The sequence below is a fragment of the Neophocaena asiaeorientalis genome, unplaced genomic scaffold, assembly GCF_003031525.2.
Source record: "Neophocaena asiaeorientalis asiaeorientalis breed wild unplaced genomic scaffold, Neophocaena_asiaeorientalis_V1.1 scaffold93, whole genome shotgun sequence".
NCBI lineage: Eukaryota > Metazoa > Chordata > Mammalia > Artiodactyla > Phocoenidae > Neophocaena > Neophocaena asiaeorientalis.
In genome coordinates, this window is record NW_020174273.1 from 1978646 (window position 1) to 2001774 (window position 23129).

Consider the following 23129-nt stretch of genomic DNA (forward strand, 5'->3'; position numbering starts at 1 on the left):
GCCACCATGAATGTGGGTGGAAATCGACAAGTTTATACCTATGCATGCTCTTAAGATCCTCTTCATTCTCTATCGAGTCATGTTTCCCCTCTGTTTTTTCAAGGGGGTGTGCACCGTCTAGAGTCTGTTGAAGAATATAATGAGCTGATGCTGAGAAATGGGGACCCCCGGGCCAGGATGTTGGAGGTCTCCCGAGATGGCCGGAAGCACTCTCTCCCCCAGCTCCTGGACTCGACGGGCACAGCACAGGTAGTGCAGCACCGTGGAGCCCCTGGCTTTCTTATCCAGTCACAGTTACTTGGTTAGGGGTGGAAGAGCATGTTTCCAGCCCTGGGTCTCCAGGTTTTCTTTTATTCTCTCCGAGACCAGCAGGAGCTTCCGTGCTCTGAAGACCTGTCCGTCTATGAGGGCCAGGGGTATTCAGGACTAGAGATATAGCATAGTCAGTGAGATCTATCCAGGGAGGCTAGAAGGAAGTAGTCAGCCTAATATTTGAAAATAAAAGAGAAGGAAAAAAACCTTGATCCTCTTTCTACTGTGTGTTTTGGAAACGAGAGCTGCTTTCAACTGCCAGGAGACAATGGCGCGTCATGGTCTGTGGTAAGAACCACCGTCTCTTGTTTAGTGGGTGTGTCATGTGTCAGCATAGCCTGGTGGGTGGGTGGGTGTGGGGACGTGTGAGGGACGGAGGCGGTTGGGTGTGCCTGTGCTGTGCCTGGGATCCTACCTGTTATACAGTCATGGCTCAAACAGCCAAGGTCAGAAGAGGCTGCCAAGAGGGGTGAGGAAGGTGGGGATGTTGATATTCCAGGGCCCATCCCCGCCAGAGCTCGGGGCTCCACAACCCTGCTCAGGGGCTCATCCTCAATTCCATCATCCTCAACCCAGTAGAAACTGGGTAGATGTCTCATAACCAAGTTGGAGGCAGGCTCAGTCTCTGGGGAACTTGTGGAGTGTCTTTGAGCCCTGGCACCATCAGCCAGAGCGCTCAGGAGGAGTCATTGGCATCTTGTCCCCAGGCCTGCAATGAAGTAGAGATGGAGGGAGGAGGGTGTGGCAGTAGTGACACCTGTAAGGGCGTGGAGACTCAGATAGTTGAGTTCTAAAAGACCTGGCTCAGGGCATCTGGGTTGGGCCCTTGCTTTTTGTGTCTCACCTTTTTACAGGTAGGGCAACTGAATCCCAAAGAGGTTGAGTATTTGGCTCCAAGCGATGCACCAGAATCCCTGTGCAGGGAGTTGCCTGCCCAATAAAATTCAAAAGCGCCCGTGTTTCAGAGGCAGCTGCCGATTAGGCTGTCTGTGTTGAATCCCCCCAGTGGCAACTTGAATTGGGGCACCGAGCAAAAGCAGAGCAAAAAACTTGCATAGGGCCTGGTTAGAGCTCCTCCAGACCCGTGTCTGGAGACAAGTCTGTGGCCTGTGCAGAATGATCCAGTTGGATCAACAGAGGCGGCGGGAGATCAAGCAGTCACAGGAGAGCCGCGTTTCAGACAATTTTAGTTAGTGAGGAAGGTGAGAGCGGATCTGCTGCCATCATGGCCGAGGATGTCCAGCACTGAGGTGCTGATTTCCTAACTGACCCGCTGAGGAAACCTGACCGTATTTATAGCCTAGGAATACCTATTTCTTCTAACCAGGCTTCTAGGAACCAGGAAGCACAGGCTAGTGAAGATTTTAAAGAAGAAACTTTTTTTTTTCCTCTTCAAGTTGTTCTTTCCCTTGTCTTCTCTTATTTTCTGCCTTTTTTTTTTTCTCCCAGGATTCACTTCCTTCCTAACCTCCTTCCTTCCTCCCTCCCTCCCTCTCTACTTTCTTTTCTTCCTCCCTCCCTCCTTTCTTTTCTTTCTTTCTTTTTTTTCTCTCTTTCTCTCTTTCTTTTTTTTCTTTCTTTCTTCTCTCCCTCCACTAAAAAGTATTCTCTAGAATAGAGCTATCCAGTAAAGCTTTCTGCAGTGATGGAAATGTTTTATGTCTGTACTGCCCAATATGGTAGCCACGTATGTCTTTTAAGCACATGAAAGGTGGCTAGTGAGGCTGAGGAGTGCGTTTTTAATTTTAATTCATCTCAATTTAAATATGGATAGCCGCGGGTGGTTAGTGGCTGCCATATTGGAAAACAGAGGTCTAAAAATGTAGTGGGACCCCTGAAACTCTTCAAGAGAAGAGTGAAGCCTGCTGACCTCTGGTTCCCAAAGGGGAGATGGAATGAGGTGCTGCTGGAGGTTGGTGGTCAGAGAAAGAGTTCCCTTATGAGTCTGTACATGAACCTCTGTATTTGAGAGCTATGTATGGCTATTCCCATGATGGTTTCAGTAAAAGGGTGGTAACCTGGCCAAGCCAATGTCATTTTTTTAAATGAATCAGAGTCTGGGAGGCCAACATGGCTGACAGATAATTTTGTAAAACAGCAAAATACAATTGTTCTAAGTTGCCAAGAATACGAAAATATCATTAGCAGATATCTCATTTCTAACTTTGAATATGCTAATTAAGGATAAACTATTTTCTAGTGTCTCTTTTCTCATATTCAACATGAAATGATTTTTTAGCATTTTTTGTTTATGCTAGAATATCTGTGTCATTTAAGCAATTTATTATTCTAAGAAGAATAGCGGGGCTTCCCTGGTGGTGCAGTGGTTAAGAATCCACCTGCCAATGCAGGGGACACGGGTTCAAGCCCTGGTCCGGGAAGATCCCACATGCCGCAGAGCAACTAAGTCCATGCGCCACAATTACTGAGCCTGCGCTCTAGAGCCCGTGAGCCACAACTACTGAACCCACATGCCACAACTACTGAAGCCTGCGTGCCTAGAGCCCGTGCTCCTCAACAAGAGAAGCCACCGCAATGAGAAGCCTGTGCACCTCAACGAAGAGTAGTAGCCCCTGCTCGCCACAACTAGAGAAAGCCTGCACGCAGCAACGAAGACCCAATGCAGCCAAAAGTTAATTAATTAATTAAAAAAAAAAAAACGAAGAAGAACAACAAGGAGCTAGATTGTCGCAATGCTTTAGCAAGAGATTCGTTCAGTCTCTTGTTATAAATAGTGCACCCTGCTTACACACGTGGATATGGTGGGTGATGAACAGGAAAAAGAGATGGAGATTTTGAGCTGCTGTGTGCCAGGAAGGGAAAGTGTGGCTTGTGGGAAAGTATTTTATTTTCCAAATGTGAGGGATTAGAACTAAAGCTGCTGCAGTCTCTCAGCGGGATCTTTTATACTAAATAACAGTTGTCTGGGTTTGCGGTTTGGGTTTTATAAGAAACAAGGGCTTGCTGAGTTTTGAGTGAGTGAATTAAACTTCAAATGGTGAGATACTTTCTAACCATGATTGTGAACTTGGGGTGGGGCGAGGGTGACTTCCAAGGGAGAACCCGACCAGGGGATGGTCATTCTGTATCTCCGAGGCCTCTCGGTTTCCGGTTCCTAACTGAAATCCAGAAAGCGAGAAGTAGGATCTGTGGAGTAGGGTCAAGGAAGGAGCAGCCCCAGGTGGTTGCCAAGCAGTTCTTTATGTGGGGGGAAGAAAGCATGACCGCCAGTCACAGTTGGGGCTGTTCCTTCAATGTTCTTTATAATAAACTTTATCTAAGCCACTGGACCAGATACGGACCAGAGGGCAATGGCTGTCTAACACAAAAGACAACTGAGGTTTTCCAAATCTGAGTATATTTTTATGCCAGAGACCACAGCAGGATGAGTGAGAGTACCTCTGACCTCATGTGCCGACTTCTAGGAATACCACATTGTGAAGAAGTCTACTCGCTCGCTAAGTACTACTCAGGTGGAATCTCCTTGGAGACTCATTCGGCCATCGGTCATCTCTATCATTGGCCTGTACAAAGAGAAAGGCAAGGTGAGCTCCTTTCTGTACGTTGTTTTGCTCTCCAGGTAAATGTTAGCATATATGTTTTAAATGGTTACTTTTTAGTGTTGTTTTTACATGAAATAAAAAGTAAAAGGTATAAAGAAGAATAGATTAAGTGGTCTTTGGGTGGATTTGATTGGATTCCCTGGCATCCTTTCCTGTGGGCCTCCAAGTGACATCATACCATATTTGCCCTTATGATTTCAGGAGTCACCACCTGGCAGCTAGGGCACAATCAAGGATGGGGTAAATGCCCCAACTTTTACCACTATTGAAAGAAAGGCAGACCCTGCAGCTTCAGAGAATAATCCCAGTTATCCTTTGGAATGAACTTCATGACATTGCCATTATTATAAGAGGAATAGTATAAATAATTTGATATTATACAAATACCAAAATATCCATTTTGATATTATACAAAAACAAAAGAATAAAACAAATATGGCACCTGCTCAGTGTGAAATGACTCTCATGAGCTATTAGTTGATCCATGTGAAATTGACATCTTTGGAGATCAAAGATTGTCAAATCTAGCAATTTCATATGTTTACCTAAAACTTTCACCCTTTAATGTAATGCACAGCTAGCACAATGCAAATGGATCTGAGGAGGGAAATGGTGAAGGGAACACAGATTTGACTTTACAGCTAGTTAGCTTAACTCTGAGCCTGTTTGGGAAGGACACCTCAGTTAAATACTACAATGAGAAGGGTGCCCTCAGTGAAATACCGCAATGGGAAAGGATGCCCTTAGTTAAATACCACACTGACAACCTGGACCCCCACCTCCTTTGCGTGTAGGGCCTTGGCTTTAGCATTGCTGGAGGTCGAGACTGCATTCGAGGACAGATGGGGATTTTTGTCAAGACCATTTTCCCAAATGGATCAGCTGCAGAGGATGGAAGGCTTAAAGAAGGTAGGAGAAGGCCTCTTGGTGGTCCTCAGTGCCAGTGAACTTTGATTCCAGGAGAATCTGCCTCCTTGCAGGATGTGAAGCAAATGGCACAGCAGCTAAGTCTGTGGGCTTGGTAGTCAGGTAGACCTGGGCTGAATCCAGCACTTACTACATCATGACCTTGGACAATTGATAGAACCTGAGCTTCACTTTCCTCTGTTGTGAACTTGGGATATTAATACGTACCTTGAGGAGCTGTAGTGAGGATTAAATGAGACATTACCTGAGAAGTGGCTTGAATGTCTTTAAATGTCTGTCTTGTCCCCTGGGTCTTTGATTGTGTTCCTTGCCTTGAAAATTCCTGAGAGTTTGCAGTGCATTCTTGCTTTGGGGCTGGAGTACAGAAACATCTTTTACACGCTCCATAGCACCTACCATTTTGCACACATGTAAACATACTAGACAAGCACTTTTTTGCTCCCAGCTTTACTGAGATATAATTGATAACCGCGTGTATTGAAGGTGTACAACATGATTTGACACACATATATTGCAAAATGATTGCCAGACAAGGTTAGTGAACACCTCCATCACCTCACATAATGACCTTTTGTGTGCTTGTGTGGTGAGAACATTTAACATCTACTCTCTTAGCAATTTTCAAGTATATAACAGTCTTGTTAACTATAGGTCCCATGCTGTACCTTAGATCCCCAGAACTTGTTCATGAGCCCTGATTTTTCTCCTCCTTATTCCATGCTTCCTGCATGGAATGATTGAATCACACTATTTCTAGTTACCTTCAAAAATGCTGTGACTGTTCAGATCAGTTGGTCCAAAGATAGGTGATGTTGTGTTTAACCAGCTTATTTTCTTAAAACTGATTAAGAGTGAATTGGAGCCTCCTTTTTTGTAGGTAGAGCAATCCCAGAAGCCTGTGTACTAACGATAATCCGTGACCGGGCTTAATTTTTTTTAATTAATTTATTATTTTTGGCTGCATTGGGTCTTTTTTGCTGCTCGTGGGCTTTCTCTAGTTGCAGCGAGCGGGGGCTACTCTTTGTTGGGGTGTGTGGGCTTCTCATTGTGGTGGCTTCTCTTGTGGAGCACAGGCTCTAGGCACGTGGCTTCAGTAGTTGTGGCACGTGGGCTCAGTAGTTGTGGCTCACAGGCTCTAGAGCGCAGGCTCAGTAGTTGTGGCGCACGGGCTTAGTTGCTGCGTGGCATGCGGGATCTTCCCGGACCAGGAATTGAACCCGTGTCCCCTGCATTGGCAGGCGGATTCTTAACCACTGCGCCACCAGGGAAGCCCAGGCTTAATATTTTGATGGCAGAATATTTATTTCTGTCTCAGAGGAAGGGTTAACTCCCAGTTGGTGTTTGTGTCTAGTTTCACAACAATATAAAATTTTAGCCAAGCATTTTTATAATGGATGTGCCATGTGTTCACTTGATTGAAATTCATCCTGCAATGCCAGTAGAATGGAACAAAGTGGAGGGAAAAAAGAAATCGATAGGAGAGGTTAACAGCACTTGCTTCTCCTAAATACTGTATTTTCATATGTATTCACTTACAATAAATAGAAGTCAGAATGGATTTTCAACCTGTTGGATGATCTGTCTTTTAAGTAATCTTGCAAAGATTTTTAAGAGCATGAGCCATTATGTTAATGTTTCTACCCTTTGCCCAGGTGGAAACAAACCAAAAACCTCACCTAGTTGAGTAATCGGTTATACCAGGTGATTTTTAAACAGATTATTTCACTTAGTTTACAACTTCTGTAATTGCATTAAAGAGAAGGCACATAACAAATGGGTGGGGTACTGCTACCTTTTTAAACTCATATACAGGATTCCTTTAATGGATTACCCTACGTGCTCCTGGGATTGGCTGTTCACGAGAGGAGAAAATGTGTGTTCTTAGGCTGCTTTGTACTTTGTTGTAAGTAAAGGGAGTTCCTCTTCTGTACCATACTGCTGTGCAAGGTTCATCTGTTCTTCTCTCTTGCCCGTCTTTGTAGTGTTTTTGATGAACTGCTATTCCCCAAAACAGACCATGTCACAAGAGTACAAAACCGGAAACTAGCTCTGTTAAGTCAACAGGATGTCCAAGTTCTTTTATGTTCCCAGCAGACACTATCAACAACTAGAAAAATGACCTGTGCCTTCTTGGAGTTGACGATGAGTCCAGGATAGTTTGAGGGAGAAGAGAGAAAGAGAGCGAGAGAGAGAGAGAGAAAGCAATTTGATATTAGTCTACAGTAATCTCTTAGATAGAAGCGTATAATAACTAGCCAGCTTAATGACTGCGAACCTTGAACGCCATCAGTAAGACCAGGCATCTAGACTATGGGGCTGGATGTAGACGGGGGGCTGCCACTCCTAAATAATATCTCACGAGTTTTTTTGTCTCTATCATTTAAACCATTTTTCACACGCCATGTCTTTCTGCAAATATAGGCAAGGCTTCTCACATGTTACGTGTGTTTGTGCTTCACTGCCAGTGGGTTTAAGTTGTAAAACAAAAACTATAAGAAAAGACTAGGAATTCGGTTTTTGTAGTTTGATCTCTAAATGTAGAACATCTATTATCAGACTTGGCAGTGGCTAGAGAATAAGATCTTGATGCTTCCCACAGTTGTTTTAGTTAAAGATGGTAATATAGAATTACTGCAAAAGAATATGCATTGTCATTTATTGTCCCATTTTGTGACATTCCTCGGAGCTAAGCTAATGAAAATAGATTGGAACAATAAAATTCATCTTATAGAGTTGTAAATCAGGGACCATATGGTATCTTATTCTAGTACTGACCAAGCAGATTCCAGTAAACAAAAACTTGATGTTAATGCAATTCTCAAATTTGGTCACTAGGGGATGAAATCCTAGATGTAAATGGAATACCAATCAAGGGCTTGACATTTCAAGAAGCCATTCATACCTTTAAGGTAACGACATTCTTATTGATCGCCTTTGTCTTCTTTGTTTTTCTTTATTTCTTTCTGGTTTGGATTTGGTGATTTTTTTTTTTTTTTCCCACCCTTTGATAAAAGGACAGCCTGAATGTTTAGCCCTTCTTTCTTCTTGTTTTTTCAGCAAATCCGGAGTGGATTATTTGTCTTAACGGTACGCACCAAGTTACTGAGCCCAAGCCTCACACCCTGCTCCACACCCACACACATGAGCAGATCCAGCTCCCCAAACTTCAACACCAGTGGGGGAACCTCAGCGCTGTGTGCCGATGAAGCCAGTTCTTCGTCCCTGGGACGAAAGGCCCCCGGGCCAAAGGACAGAATTGTCATGGAAGTAACCCTCAACAAAGGTGATACCAGCTCTTCCTCATTTTTGTTACATTCTCTGAAATAATAATTTGTAATCTGTTCTTAGGTTAATTTTTTATATTTTTTCTATGAATCGCTCCTTTGGAACACTCTGCTACCAACAACATATGTTATTCTCTAAATGGACAGTGGGATCAAAAGTAGAGATTTTAGTCATTTTACTAAAGTGAAGGGAAGTTACCAGTAGCACGATTTTCTAAGCTCTATCCAGATGAATCACGGTGTGTCAGAGACTCATGTGAAAAACATCACTGACTAGCTTAATTCTAGGGCTAATAAAACATTTTAAAGAATGAAGAATATAGTCAAGAATACAGTAAACACCAGTAACTGAAAGTCCTGGGTGACACCAAATGTTATCACTTTTAATCTTTGTCTCCTTTTCCTCCCCACCAGCTATAGAAATATGGTGAGCAATTAAATAACCAAGAGATTAGTTGCTAAAAAGAGAGGCGAAAGAAAACCTAAAGTGTGTATGCAGAATAGAAGATATTACTTGGACTCTGCCTATTTCCAAAAGCAGCTTCGAGGAGGCTCTTTAGACTAAGAAGAGGATGGATCATTGATTGAGTAATTCACAGTCCATAGTTAGCCCCTGGTTCTGCCATGGACTCATTAACAGAATATGGCCCTATTGACAAAGAAAAGCAAAATTTGTATTCTGAGTCTGGTCCAAAAATAAATGGTTATTGGTCAGCATATACATTAATGCCGTTTCAAATCACTTAATACTGCTTTTCAGTTTTTGTTGTTTTTGTTTTTAATTTTGTTTTCTTTCAATGATGCCTCCCACAGAGCCCAGAGTTGGATTAGGCATTGGTGCCTGCTGCCTGGCCCTAGAAAACAGCCCTCCGGGCATCTACATTCACAGCCTTGCCCCTGGATCAGTGGCCAAGATGGAGAGCAATCTGAGGTTGGTTGTAAACCTGAAAGTTTAGAGTTCTGGTGTGTTTGTGAATATGCGAATACATACATATGTAAGATACCTGCCCTGTTACATTCCCCTGTGGGATTCTAAATGTTTGTATTATTTGCAGTCATATAGCCAGGATTACAATCAAAAACATCTCCAAAGATGAAAAGATAATATAAATGAAATTTGGTTGAATTCAAGAACTCCAGATCTTGGCTTTCCCTACCAATTTTGTTCTATTTAGACTCAGAAGTTCAGTCTCAGAAACCTGACACAGTACAACTCTATATAGATATCTATGATTATCCAAATATTTTCTTTCACTTTTATATTCATTTATGTAAAATTTTATATTCATTTATTATGTAAAATTCATAGGAGATACTGGGAACTTCTCAAAATGGTTTCAGAATCACTGGATACAAGAGAGTCCGGAAATCATGCCCTTGAACAGGAGGCCTTTATTATTAAGTACAATCTCCTGAACCTTTCCTGTTGTTTTACTCCTTTTTAAGAGATGACGTCTAGATGCTTACTGTCTGAAATCACCACGTGTCTGATTTCTCATTTTGGCTAGTTGAGTTGTAGATTGGGTATTCTGTTTATACAAGAGAGGTTTAGGTATTCTATTATATAGTAATTGCAGTGGGTCTGTGCCCACCTAAACTTCACAAGAATGCACACGTATTGCACGAAGCACTCTGTACAGACAGTATCATCTTTCTCCCCTCGAAGTTTCTAAGTCCTTGAGCAGTTGAGGAATTGACAAAATGACATTCCTTGAGGTTGCCATTTTGGGGTGCTGTTAATAGATTATATTATGTTTTTAGTTAATCATCAGAGTGAAGTTCCATACCGAAAAAAATTTAGCAAATCATCCAAAGTACATTAAAGAAAATATACTTTTAGAACCCAAGGAAAAAAAATCCTTTAATGACATCCCAAGATGATGTTTCTTTCTTGAATGGTTCCATATGTCTGGAGCCTGCCAAATGAACATTCTTCAAACCCCACATAAAGAGTCTTTGTTCTCTCGTACTGAGTTCTCTCCCTGTAATTTCAAGTCAAAATGGGCATCTTGTCCCCAATTTCTCATTTGTTCAAATTTGAAACGTTTTTACAAATTCTTGGGTAACCTTTGAGCTTCAGATATTTCCTTCTTAAATTATATTACAATAATCATTTCAAGATGGTAGGGAAAGAGAAACTGATGGTGGTCGAGAGACTGTCACTTGATGATCAGAAGGTAGACAGACCTGAGATCAACAGTGTGTGACATCTGGGTAACCTCTCTGAGCCTGTGGCTTTATCTACATAATGGGAATAATAATACCTATTCAAAGCATTGTTATGTAAATCTCTCTGTATAGTGCCTGGCATATACTACGTGTTCAAGAAATGGTAGCCTTCATTGTTGTCCTTATTATCAATTTTATTTAACTTTACTACTTCTGAAAATGCAGTTAGATATGCGTAATGGTCTTTGTCAGTTTAAAACCCAATGTGTTTATGACTGTGTTGCTTTTTTATACGTATGCAAAGATGAAAGGATGTCATTTGCTTTGTTAAAGTGTTCAGAAAAGATTTCATATTATAAACCTCTCCCAGAAGGAAATCTTGTAAAAATCTAACTGTTACGGCAGAGTTGATCATGTTGCCTCCCTAGCCGCGGAGATCAAATCCTGGAAGTGAACTCAGTCAACGTCCGCCATGCTGCTTTGAGCAAAGTCCATGCCATCTTGAGCAAATGCCCCCCAGGACCCGTTCGCCTGGTCATCGGCCGGCACCCCAATCCAAAGGTGAAGTATTTCATACTCTCCCGAGTATGGGAAGACAGCTATTTGTCCAGTAGCAATGACACACATGTTCCTATGCCCACTCTTTGATGAGACAGTTCACCCAGCTGGGGATGGGAATCAGCCTGTGGTCACACAGTGACCAAGGTAACTGATACACACGGGAAACGAATCACTGATCTGGACTTCTTGGTCTCCACACTCAGAACATTTTATTAGAAAATGTTGACAATATGTTTGGTGAATTTAAAATTTGTGGAAGGTAGGAGTGCTGGGTTCTGAGTAACCCCCAGCTGATGGCTCGATTTCTGGTGAGATACTTAACCTCTTTGGGTTTCTGCATCCAGAAAATCTGAGAGCAGTAAACTAGGTGATCTGTCCAGGCCATCCTTGACCGGAGCAAAATACTCGGGTGTAATTAAGGCTTAAGAGCCCACTAATTTTTTTTCAGCATCAATGTCACATAGTTGGCCCATACTAACTTGCAGATAATCATAGCCCCCGTATCGTTGGCCTCTGCTGTTTACTTGGTTGTATCTCTTCTACTTATGCGATTGCTTTTAATTTTTTAAGCTAACCACAGGACACTTTAGCAAGTTCAACTCAACCCACTTCGAGCACGCATTTTTGTTGTTTTTGAGCACTCCAGGTAAAAATCTTTTAAAATTAGCCTATCTCTAACATGGTAATCAGGTTGTATTTTACAAAATTTGACCTTTCAACAACTCAAAACGCTTATTAAGAACATTAGCTCTTCCCATGCCCGTCATGTGGCCGCCCCTTTTGTATTATTTGTAGTACTATTCGATCACATCCTAATTGGTCCCAGGCTGCTGTACTGGATGGACTCTTAGGCCATTTTAAGAGTAAGATGTCTGTGCCAGGAGACCTGGTAGGTCCTCCCATGGGCCACATCTGAGATTTCTTTAGTGCATTAACTTTATGGGGTCATTTTCACTGTCTCGGTGGTGTTCATTCGTTGACCAGTTTCCCCTGTACGAATAAGCGCTATCCAGCTATGACTCCAGGTCTTGATTTGGGAAGGTGATGTCGACCACAGTGCTTGAACGACGATTGCCGTCAGACTGATTCAGGCTCAACCCCACTACTTTCTTTCCCCCAGATCGTTTTCTCTTGTCTACGAGCATTCTTTAAAATGTCTTACATTAAAAACTGCTTGAATAAATATCAGTAATAGAAAATCAAGTCCTGCTTCCTCCACCTTTTCCCATTTTTTCTACTTGGCACTCCCCATTTTTCTCCTTTCTGTTCTATAGTCCTGACTTTCCCTTAGAATCTGTTCTACTTTGTCCCCCCGCTGTCCCCATGAGTCTCTCTGGGTCACTTTTAACACCACTTTGCCTCATAGTCTCAGCTCCTCCCTCCGGGGTCCCCCCTTGGATTCCACTACCCACGTGGCCACTCCTCTCACCTTTGGGAGCAGCCCAACAAGCTGTGGCTGACCCAGCACATCCCTCAGCAACATAGAAAAGTAAGTTCTCCGTGGGCTGCAGTTGTTGGCTTCCAGGCATGCCCGACTTCAAAATCCATTCCAACCTAACACAGGTCATGATTTGTTCAGAGGTCTGCCTAATCTCAGCCCAAAGCATCTGCCTAATTCGCCAGTACAGTCAAACATCAAAATGGCATTCCGGTGCAAAGCATAACAGTCCTGGTGGACTGGTGGTCTGTGATCCCGTGGAACACATGGGTTGACTCATGTTTCTAGCCGCAGTAATATGGTCGTCAGGATGGTGCTGGAGATGTGTCCAGTGAAACCAAATTTCAGTATTTGTTTGACTGGATTTCATGTTTCCTCCTAGGTAAACATGGTGTTCTTAGTTGTAACATCATACTATATTTTCCTTTTGGTCAAGATTCCATTTTACGTTGAATGTATTTTTGTACCACTTATCCCAACATTTTATGCCAATAGTACATTTTGATACTAAATGTATGTGCTTTGTCGGTTTTCATGTTGTTCCAAGAGAAATACCACAAGGATTTTCTTTTCTCCTGTTTCTCGTAATGACTGGAGCAGTGGCTGCCCGATTGGGATATTCAAACCCTCCAGGTCTAGACAAGCTAAGATCTAGACCTGCTCGGGTGGCAGCTTCTAGCTTACGTGAAGTAGAAGAAAGTAACAGAGGCTCATTATTAATTGGTCCTGCGGCTTTCAGCATGATTAGAGTTCTCCAGGAGATCTTTCACTTGTTTCAAACCCCAGCCATTTTTTTCCCACTCAGAAAAATAATTGTGAATGTTGAAAGTCTAATATCAAGAAAAATTTGCAACCTCTGTTTAATGGCTCAGTTATACAAAATTACTCTTTGCTTTATGAAGGTATGTCGGGGGCAGGGAGATATGCCTGTGTGCATGTGTGTGTACATATTTATTTCCTGTGACGACTACTGGAGAGTTTTACATAAAAGCTATGATGTGATAATGATTTATCTGTTAGGTTAAAGTGTCATGCTGAATCCTGTACAGAAATATTTATTTACTTAAGGCAGATTGCAAGCTTATCCAAATATTTTTTATGCTAAATGTTATTTTAGTACACAAAATGACCATTCTACGTTTAAAATATTCTTTAAAAAAGAAACTATACAAGTTGCGTAGTTGTTTTTTAAAATATCTCATAGTGCAGCATGTATCAGGCTTTTTAAAAATCTTCCCACGAATAATTACAGTTATGGATAACAACTGATGGGGGGTGCGGAAATCCATGAGTTTACCGTGATACCAATAAATATAGAAGGAAAAGATAGTTATCAAATCACCGTTTTGAAAACTTCATCGCAATTATTGATTCAGCAAAGAATAATCAATGATGCTAAAAGCATTGAGTGGAAATACATTGGGAAGCAGGATACAGACGGAGTTTCAAATTGTCTCCTGACAGATTACTCGTTAATGACGACGACAATAGCAACGATTCCTGAGGAGAGATCTGGTGAACTCACCCTAAACAAGCGGTCAAATTTATCCCCAGTCATGAAGCACACTGACCCTGAGTGCCTCTGTGATGCACTGAGAAGGGAAAAGTTTTTGTAGTTTGGTAGTTTTTCTGCCCCCAAATGCATAATGTAAATCTAAGCAGGAAGAAACTACCAGACAACTGCTAACTGAGGGTTTGAATTGGCCTGGTTTCTTTCACATTGTCAACACCAGGAAAGACAAAGGCTCAGAACTCTTTGGGGTTAAAGGTTGCTAAATAGACGTGAGACCAGGACCCTGGGTTGCCTGATCGCCACCCTAGCCCCACTGCGCCCTCCCACCACCACCAAAACCATTTTTTTCTCTAAAGCATTGCTAAGCAAGGAAGTTGATGGGTGACAGGCCACTAAAGGTCCACCACAGATAAGGAGCTTGCACCAGCATGTAAATCGGTCACATCACTGTGCACACAGTTTAACTCAGTTGACATTTTTCCCCTCGCGAGACATTGATCAAAGAAGCGGAGCGCTGAGTTGCCTTCTCGAGGAAAATCTTTATCTCCTCCCAGCCTGGCGTCAAACTTTCGGTGAATTATTTCCAGCCTGAAGACACACTCTGAGTGTCTCTGAGCATTTCTGAAGGATAGTATTAGGAATGTGAAAGGTATATTAGACGGTCGTTTGTATCAACATTAAATTTCCTGAGCGTGGTAATAGTACCAGGGGTATTTAAGAGAAGGTCCTTGTTTTTAGGAGATACTTGCTAAATTATTTACAGGTGAAGGGTCACGATGTCCGTAACTAACTCCCAAATGGTTTAGTAAAAAGTTATAGGGGTGTGTGTGTGTAACGATGGAGCGTGAGTATAAATATGGCAGAATGTTACAAAATAGTGAGTCTAGGTGAAGAGTATACTATTCTTGTGCTACTCTTGAAAGTTTCACCTAAGTTTGAAATTGTTTAAATAAAGTTTAGGAAAAAAGAATTAGAAGTGAGTGTTCTAGAGAGAGGCACATATCAGCCATGTTGTTGGTAACCAGAGCTGAATGCTTTGCTTCCTGAACTTGGGAACCCTTTGAAGTTCTTGTTTTGAATACATTGTTTGAAGCAATCGTTAACCCAGCCACACTACCTTACATGCCCTGATTTATTGCTTCAGGGGGTGGTCATAGTCTTTGGCCCTGCAGTTTTCCTCTTTATCTGCACTCCAGCCTCTGACTCTGGTCCTAGCTACATTTATTGGGGAAAAATAAATAAATAAAATCGTCTAATTTGTGCTTTCTGCTGACAACCAGGTTTCCGAGCAGGAAATGGATGAAGTGATAGCACGCAGCACTTATCAGGAGAGCAAAGAGGCCAATTCCTCTCCTGGCTTAGGTACTGTAATTGCACATCTTCATTCAACATTCAGAAGAGTTTCTCGTTGAGTTCCCCCCAGGGGCGCTCCCCTGCCCAGTGTTATTGGAGTCTTGGTAATTATCACATTTGGCAGAAGTAGCTGTCAAAGAGATTCCAGGCTTTCTCTTTGCTGCCGCTGCTGCTTTTGATCTCTGCAGTTATTTAATGTGGCGTATTAAAGTTCCACCCATGCCTGCTTCTTACACTGCTTTAAGATAATTTGCAGAAATGAGTGAGCAGCATTTCAGGTGTTTATGTGCTATTCATTTGAAATGTTCTGGGTGGAAATGAAGTGCTACCAAAATACCAGCTGTTTTGGTAGACGCAGGGAGGGTACAATCCATCCAAAAACCTGGGATTTCTTCATATGAGTTAAAAGTTTCAACTCAAGGGTAACAGAGGCTGCAAAAAATCATAATTTCCCCCTTCTGAGGTGGAAAGTTCAACCAGAGAAAGGATTGAGGTAGTAAGAATTTTATATGAATTTCAAATATGAAACTTTGCATCAAGTTTGAAAAGTAATGTTTCCTGTAGAGTGGATATCTAAAGGGGCTCTGCAGACATGTCTGAACTCAAATATTAAGATTGATGTCGGGAGGAGACTGAGGCATGAGTTACTGGTTGTCAGGGGCAAAGGAAGGCATACAGTTTTTTGGCAACCGTGAAATACCCTAGTTATTTACATCCGTAATTAATATATTGAAAGTAGGCATAGCCATAATGGGCTCTTTATTCAGCTAACTCATTCTCCTGACCTGCCTGAAGGCTGCCCTCTCATAATCCCAACATATCCATTCAGTCAGTTATAAAAGATTTTATTAAGCCATGATCCTCAAGCCCAAGATCTTTTTGCTCATGGAATATAACTTAAAGTCTCAATGCTGAGTCTTTTTGTCCTTCAACTAAAAACTAAAATAGATATTCAGCCCTCTCCCTCATTCTTCCATGAGTTTTTTGGGGTGGTCTTCCTTGGTTCATTCATCCTTCAATCCATTTATCAAATATCACTGAACACTTCCTAGATCCTAGTGCTAAGCCCTGCAGGGCCAGATCACCGATAGGTAAATAGTCGAGGAAGGAGATGAGATGCATCCACTTGTAATTAAATGATATTGTGCATATGGAGATTGGTATATGGGTAGTATAAAACATTTTTGAAATTCAGAAGAAATTTCTTCCAACTAGGATCATCATGGAGGTAGCAGTGTCTGAGGGCTTGAAGCATAAGCAGAATGTTGGGAAGTGGGACAGGATGGGGATCAGGTACCTAGGTAGACTGCACGCACGTCCATACGCACGCACGTCCATACCCACGCAGCGAAGGAGGTTTTGTTTAATATGATTGGCTCCTTCTTCTCCAGTTAAGGAGGTGAGCCTGTCTGTAAGGATTCAAGCTTAGCTTCAGTGACAATATGGTGAATTTCTCCCCCAACAGGTACCCCCTTGAAGAGTCCTTCTCTTGCAAAAAAGGTGAGTCAAGACACACTGCTGCCTCGCTCAGCTGGCCCACGAACCAATTCCTGAAGCCCATAAGTCAAACTACAGATCCCAGCCCATATTTCTGTCCATGAGTCATTTTGGCCACTTTACACAGGAAATGGCAACAATGTTCGTTAGGGAACAAGTATACAAATGTGTGTTTATTAAATATTCATCCAGGAAAAGAACAGAACAACAAGATAAAAGAACTAAGCTACACTTTGAGAAATAGCTGCTTCATAATAAAGGGGGACCCTGGTCAGTTTGCGGGAGGGTACCTGCAACTTTAAGGAGAGTGTGGAATCTTTCTCAGGTGGCCCTTCCCAAATCCCAGTGGATCAGAGAACAGAAGTCAAACTCTCCTGTTTTGTTGTTTCATCAATAGGCTGAGCCAGTGCCTTGGAATTCCATTCTACTTCCTACCTCTTCCTCCAGTGTTTCTCCTGGGATGGTTGATGTTTTGCTGCTGTGGCTTTTCTGATCGCGGCCAAAAAAGTATTGCTTAAAAACATTGTCTGGAAGCCATTGCCTTTTAATGCATTGTTTAATTTCGCCATCCTAAAGTAAATGGAAGTAGGTGTTTACCATCAGAGCTGTTCTGAGTGACCACAGATTAGAACAAAGTGTTTTCGGGAAGATAGGATGCAGCTACTGTTTAAGATAATCTGCTTTTGGTGCAAATTCCTCATCCCGCACCGCCTTCTTCAACAGGACTCCCTGATCTCCGAATCTGAACTCTCCCAGTACTTTGCTCACGATGTCCCAGGCCCGCTGTCTGACTTCCTGGTGGCCGGCTCCGAGGATGAGGACCCCCCTGGAAGTGGCTGCAGCAGCTCTGCGGAGCTGCCTGGCGCCTCCCGTAAGCCATGACTTTTCCGATTCCACGATGTGTTGGTTTATATGTCACGGTGCTGGGATACGAAAAGAGAACTGGAAATCACACCTCTGGTTGAGTAGAAGCCACCTTTCTACCCTGGCTAAATTCAGAGTTTGCTCTTGGAAAATGCAGCCCACTCTTAGTGGCTGGCCCCCCACTTCTGTGGTAAATGAGCTGGGCTGACGTTCTGTACCCGCAGTGTTGAAGGATGCTGAACCGCCCCCCTTTGGGTGGTATTTACACAGTGTCGTCTTGGAATTTATGGCACCAAATCGTGGCTGGCAACCTGACGGCCTTATGTTTTAGGGCAATCCTAGCCAAACTCCTTCCCTCGCTAGGCCCTAACTTAATTCTTTCGAAGAGGGCAGTGAGTGAAAGATTCAGAACTTAGACATTATCAAATAGGGATTTTTAGAAAAAGACCTCATTGATTATTTTCTCGGTATAATCTGAAATAATCTGATGCGAACCATCCTGACTTCTCATTCCTGCCGGTGTGGTTTCCTTTTGCTCATTTCTCATGTTGGCGTAAGAAAATCCCTGGTCTCAGGGGAGGCAGATGAGAACCCGTCTGGCTCATTTGGAGCACTTGATGTGCCTCCTCTGGTCTCTGATAGAAAAGTTGCAAGGCGGAAGCACGTGTAATCTTTCACTACATTTAACGAGAACTGGAGAGTTTGCAGAGCAGCCCACGCTCTCCTTCCCTTCCCAGGTTGGAGTTTATAAATCATGTGTAATCTCAGGCTTCACTGTGCCCGTTAATCAAGCCCCACCCCCAACTTCTGCAGATGAAGGAAGGACCTCAGGTGATAAGAAGGCCCAGGTGTGCAGGACCCGTTGGTCCCCGGGCATCCTCCCATAGAGGAATATTCGGCGGCAGCATTGAGGTCCAAGTCAGTAATGTGTTAGACATCACGGATGTTGACAAGTTAATACATTTCTGTCTCTAGGCAGCACACATGTTTAAGTGAAACAAACCAGAGGTTAAGATATTTTTAAAAAGTAGAAAAACAAAAAGGGAGACCAGTAGGAAAAGGAGAGAGGGAAGCCAGCTCTCTGCTCTGTGGAGATCTCGAGAAACCGTATCATTTCAGCCTGGTGTCCAGTAGCCAGAAGGTGTGTATCTGGCATTTGTGAACGTGGAAATGCTCGTGTGTAATGAGGGGGGTCAGATTAAAAGACCACGCCAGATGGGAAGATGTTTCATTCAACTTTTCTTTCCCCAACCCCGCCAGCTCACAAGGAACCAGGAAAACCCAGGGCCAACAGCCTTGTGTCTCTAGGAAGTCAGCGGGCCTCTGGGCTCTTCCACAAGCAGGTGACAATTGTCAGGCAAGCCAGTCTTCCCGGGAGCCCCCAGGTCCTCCGAAACCCTCTCCTCCGCCAGAGGAGGGTGGGCTGCTACGATGACGACGCCAGCGATGAAGAAGAGTTTGATGGCGAAGGGGACTGCATTTCCCTCCCGGGGACCCTCTCAGGTCCCAGCAGGCCTCTGACAGACGACAGCTCTACATGCGTCTCAGCGGCCTCTTCCAAGGTCACGGGTATCAACCAAGAGGCACATCCCCAGAAAACCCTGGTCAGCAAGGCCTCCTCGGTGCCTCTCCTTGGCAGCTCGCTGGACTTACAGGAGAGTGTCCCAGGAGGCGTGGGGGACACCCTTTTACATGCAGCCAACCCGCTGGTCCCTTCAGAGGCCCCCGAGGGGAGCCGTGGCTGCCTGGGGAGGAAGGAACTTTCAGGATCGAGGAGTTCACCCAAGTTGGAGTGCAGAGCCGGATCAGGCACCCAGAGTCTGGCGAGCACAGACAGCCCCAGTTCCCTCCAGCAGAAGAATGACAACCTGGGGTCCAGGCACAAACCAGTGGCCAGGGTCAGCCCACACCACAAGAGGCCCGAGGCCGAGGCCAGGCCCAGGAGCTCAGAAACGGCCAGCCTGACCGATGGAGCCAGTGACCCGTGTGGTCCGGACTTGAAAGTCCAGGCCACTTCCGTCAAAGTGGCTGTGACTGGTTATCAGCCAGGAGGAACTGTGGAGAAGGTAACTGATTTCTCTTAGGTACTTGGGATCTAGTGAGTATTATATGAATGAGTATGGAGCATGCTGTAAAGCATACGTTCATCTGTCTGAAAGAAAGGATAATGATTGGAGAATTATCTTTCAATAGAGCCATTCATTTCAATACTCAAACTGCTTGGGAGCCTGGTAATACTACGTCACCAGGTTGGTGCGGGGAGGTGCCTAGGTACTGAGTCGTGAGATCATTCGGCCAAAAGATATAATCGCTCTCTTACCTGTACACAGGGCCTGCGTACAGGTGATGATGGAAGGGCAGTGCTAGGCCAGTGGAGGAAACCCCTGGGTCTCGTACCGGCTTCTCCACTGACTAATTGGTGGTCATTTGGGCAAGTTATTGCATCTTCCTGAACCACAGTTGTCTGGACTGTAAAATAGGGATGGTGCTGTCTGCCCTGATCATCTCACAGAGTCGGGGTGACCGTCAAATATAGGTTAATGGTGATTACGTCTGGCTGTCAACGTTCTGATTGATCCTTATTTTTTCAGACTTTCTACAGTGATGATGTATAGTTATAGCTACTCATACCCTTGTTGTGAGTATCACATGAAATAAGGGGCATGCGTTCACTTAGAAACATATAATGTACTACATTAAATGCACGTTAATATTATTTATGTTTCTACTTGGTTACCAGTATGTTAGACTGGCCCAGAATTATTAAATTGTACCTTTTTAAAAAAATTTTTAACATACCTCCACTTTAGCAAGGAGAGAGTAAGAGAAACAAACATTGTTTACAGTCTCCTCAACATAAATAATTTCATTCTGAGCAAAGAATCTGAGATGACTTATAAGGCTATACAGGTATGCCTCGGAGATAACGCAGGTTCAGTTCCAGACCACTGCAATAAAGTGAATATGGCAATAAAGTAAGTCACATGAACTTTTTGGCTTCCCAGTGCACATGAAGGTTATGTTTACAGTATGCTGTAGTCTGTTAATTGTACAATAGCATTATGTCTTTAAAAATAATGTACATGTAATAACTTGAAAATACTTTATTGCTAAAAAATGCTAACCATCTGAGCCTTCGGTGAGTCATAATCTTTTTGCAATAGTTTCATCAAAGATCACTGATGACAGATCACCGTAACAAATATAATAATAATGAAAAAAACTGAAATATTGTAAGAATTATCAAAATGTGACAGAGACAAATATGACAGAAATGAGCAATGCTGTTGGAAAAATGGCACCAACGTACTTGCTCGACGCAGGGTTGTCACAAACCTTTAATTTATAAGAACCACAGTATCTCTGAAGTGCAGTTTTTATTCCTATATTTATAAAGATGTGTGTTCAAGTGGTTTGTATAAACATACAAGAGAGCCAGAAAATATAAAGTCATAAAAGCTATTCTAGGCAGAAGGGTTTTTGTTGTTGTTGTTTTTTTACCTTGTAGAAAAAGTAGAAACTCACATCTTTTCCTCCTCCTAAAACATTATTACCTCTAACTAGCACATGTTTTATTTTTTTATTATTATTATTTTTTAACAAAGCTTTTTGGTCATAGGTTCAGTCATTTTTTAAAATATTTATTTATTTATTTATTCATTCATTTGGTTGTGCCGGGTCTTAGTTGCAGCAGGCAGGCTCCTTAGTTGTGGCAGTCGGGCTCTTTAGTTGTGGCTTGTGAACTCTTAGTTGTGGCATGCATTATGGGATCTAGCTCCCTGACCCCAGGGATCGAACCCGGTCCCCCTGCACTGCGAGCACGAGTCTTAACCACTGCACCACCAGGGAAGTCCCAGCACATGTGTTTAAAATGTAATGTTCAGCTAATGGGTAAACCCCTTCTTTTTAAAAGTATCACAAGTTTTGAATAACTATATGAAGCCAAATCAGGGGTTTTATTCATAATAATTTATTTCTATTAAAATAAGAGCTCTTGTACTTGTGAATTAGTATCCCCAGTAAGACCTTTGAGCAGCATTTAAAACTTTTGTACAAAAGAAGTTCAATTTTCCTCACAAAATTTTTAGTTCCCAAATTTTATTTTATTTATATATGCAAAAGAAAATAGACTACATTGCCATAAGGTATTTACCCTCAAATATTAGAAGCTTAAAAAAACCCCAAAACTTTCTCTTTTGGCAAATAGATTGTCTTCCACTGTTTTTGTTGAATACTTTTTAAAATTGAGATGAAATTCACATAACATAAAATTAAACATTTTAAAGTGTCCAGTTCAGGGCTTCCCTGGTGGCACAGTGGTTAAGAACCCGCCTGCCAATGCAGGGCACATGGGTTCAATCCCTGCTTCCGGAAGATCCCACATGCTGCGGAGCAACTAAGCCCGTGCACCACAACTACTGAGCCTGCGCTCTAGAGCCCGCGAGCCACAACTACTGAGCCCACGCGCCACATCAACTGAAGCCCACGTGCTCTAGAGCCTGTGCTCGGCAACAAGAGAAGCCACCGCAATGAGAAGCCCGCGCACCGTAACGAAGAGTAGCCCCCGCTCGCCGCAACTAGAAAAAGCCTGCACGCAGCAACAAAGACCCAACACAGCCAAAAATAATAAATAAATTTATTAAAAAATAAAAAAATAAAATGTCCAGTTCAGTGGCACCTGCTGCATTCAGTGCTGTACAATCAACTACCTCTGTCGAGTTCCAGGCTCTTCTACTGGTTTTATATTACATTTATGCCTTCTTAGTAAACAAAAAATTCACTGAGTTAAACGCTGTATAGATTTCCCTCAGCAGATAATTGATATTTTACTAAATGATTTTTTTTTTTTTTTTACAAAAGTAGCTAAAAGATACTCCATCTGTTTCACCTCTTTCCTCTGCTGCCACCTTTGGGCCACTTTATGACTCCTTCACTCAGAGGGTAAATTTCAAATAAATCTGATTTAGCTATTTAGCAAGTCTATTTGCAAACTTTTTTTTATACAGTAGGTATTAGAAGAAAGGAAGATGAAGTAATTGACACTTGGCTAAAGTGCAATTTTGAAATGTTAATTTTATTTATTCAGTTTAGTCCCTCCCTAACTCCCAAAATGAGGAGCTGATTTTGGTCTTGGATATCTTTTTTTAATTATTATTATTATTCAGATTTAACTGGGCATCCTGTGTGGTTTTGGGTTTTTTTTTGGCTGTGTCAGGTCTTAGTTGCGACACGCAGGATCTTCTGTTGTGGCATGTGGGCTTCTCTCAAGTTGTGGCACGTGGGCTCTATAGTTTGCGGCAAGCAGGCTCTCTGGTTGAAGCGCGCGTGGGCTCAGTAGTAGTGGCGCACAGGCTTAGTTGCCCTGGGGCGTGTGGGATCTTAGTTTCCCGACTAGGGATTGAACCCGTGTCCCCTGCATTGGAAGGTGGATTGTTTACCACTGGACCGCCAGGGAGGTCCCTGGTCTTGGATATCTTGATGCAATATTATAACTATAATGCCTTACCTCTATACAGCCTTTCGTGGGTTTTTTTCTTCATTTTCTTATTTTTTTAATTATTTATTTTTATTGAAGTATAGTTGATTTACAACGTTGGGTTAGTTTCAGGTGTACAGTAAAGTGATTCAGGTATACATCCATATATACC

At 42.7% G+C, this 23129-nt stretch overlaps 1 protein-coding gene across 1 annotated transcript in view; it reads left to right on the top strand.

The window, feature by feature from the left end:
- The window catches only part of LOC112406774 (PDZ domain-containing protein 2-like), a 78241-nt gene that overhangs the window by 49471 nt on the left and 5641 nt on the right, over positions 1 to 23129 (top strand). Inside the window, exons 6-16 of the mRNA XM_024755758.1 lie at positions 104 to 249; positions 3738 to 3857; positions 4670 to 4784; positions 7638 to 7711; positions 7860 to 8085; positions 8900 to 9017; positions 10684 to 10816; positions 15048 to 15129; positions 16586 to 16620; positions 17341 to 17488; positions 18742 to 19547. Coding sequence (XP_024611526.1) covers positions 104 to 249; positions 3738 to 3857; positions 4670 to 4784; positions 7638 to 7711; positions 7860 to 8085; positions 8900 to 9017; positions 10684 to 10816; positions 15048 to 15129; positions 16586 to 16620; positions 17341 to 17488; positions 18742 to 19547 — 2003 coding nt within the window. The remainder of the gene's footprint in view (positions 1 to 103; positions 250 to 3737; positions 3858 to 4669; positions 4785 to 7637; positions 7712 to 7859; positions 8086 to 8899; positions 9018 to 10683; positions 10817 to 15047; positions 15130 to 16585; positions 16621 to 17340; positions 17489 to 18741; positions 19548 to 23129) is intronic.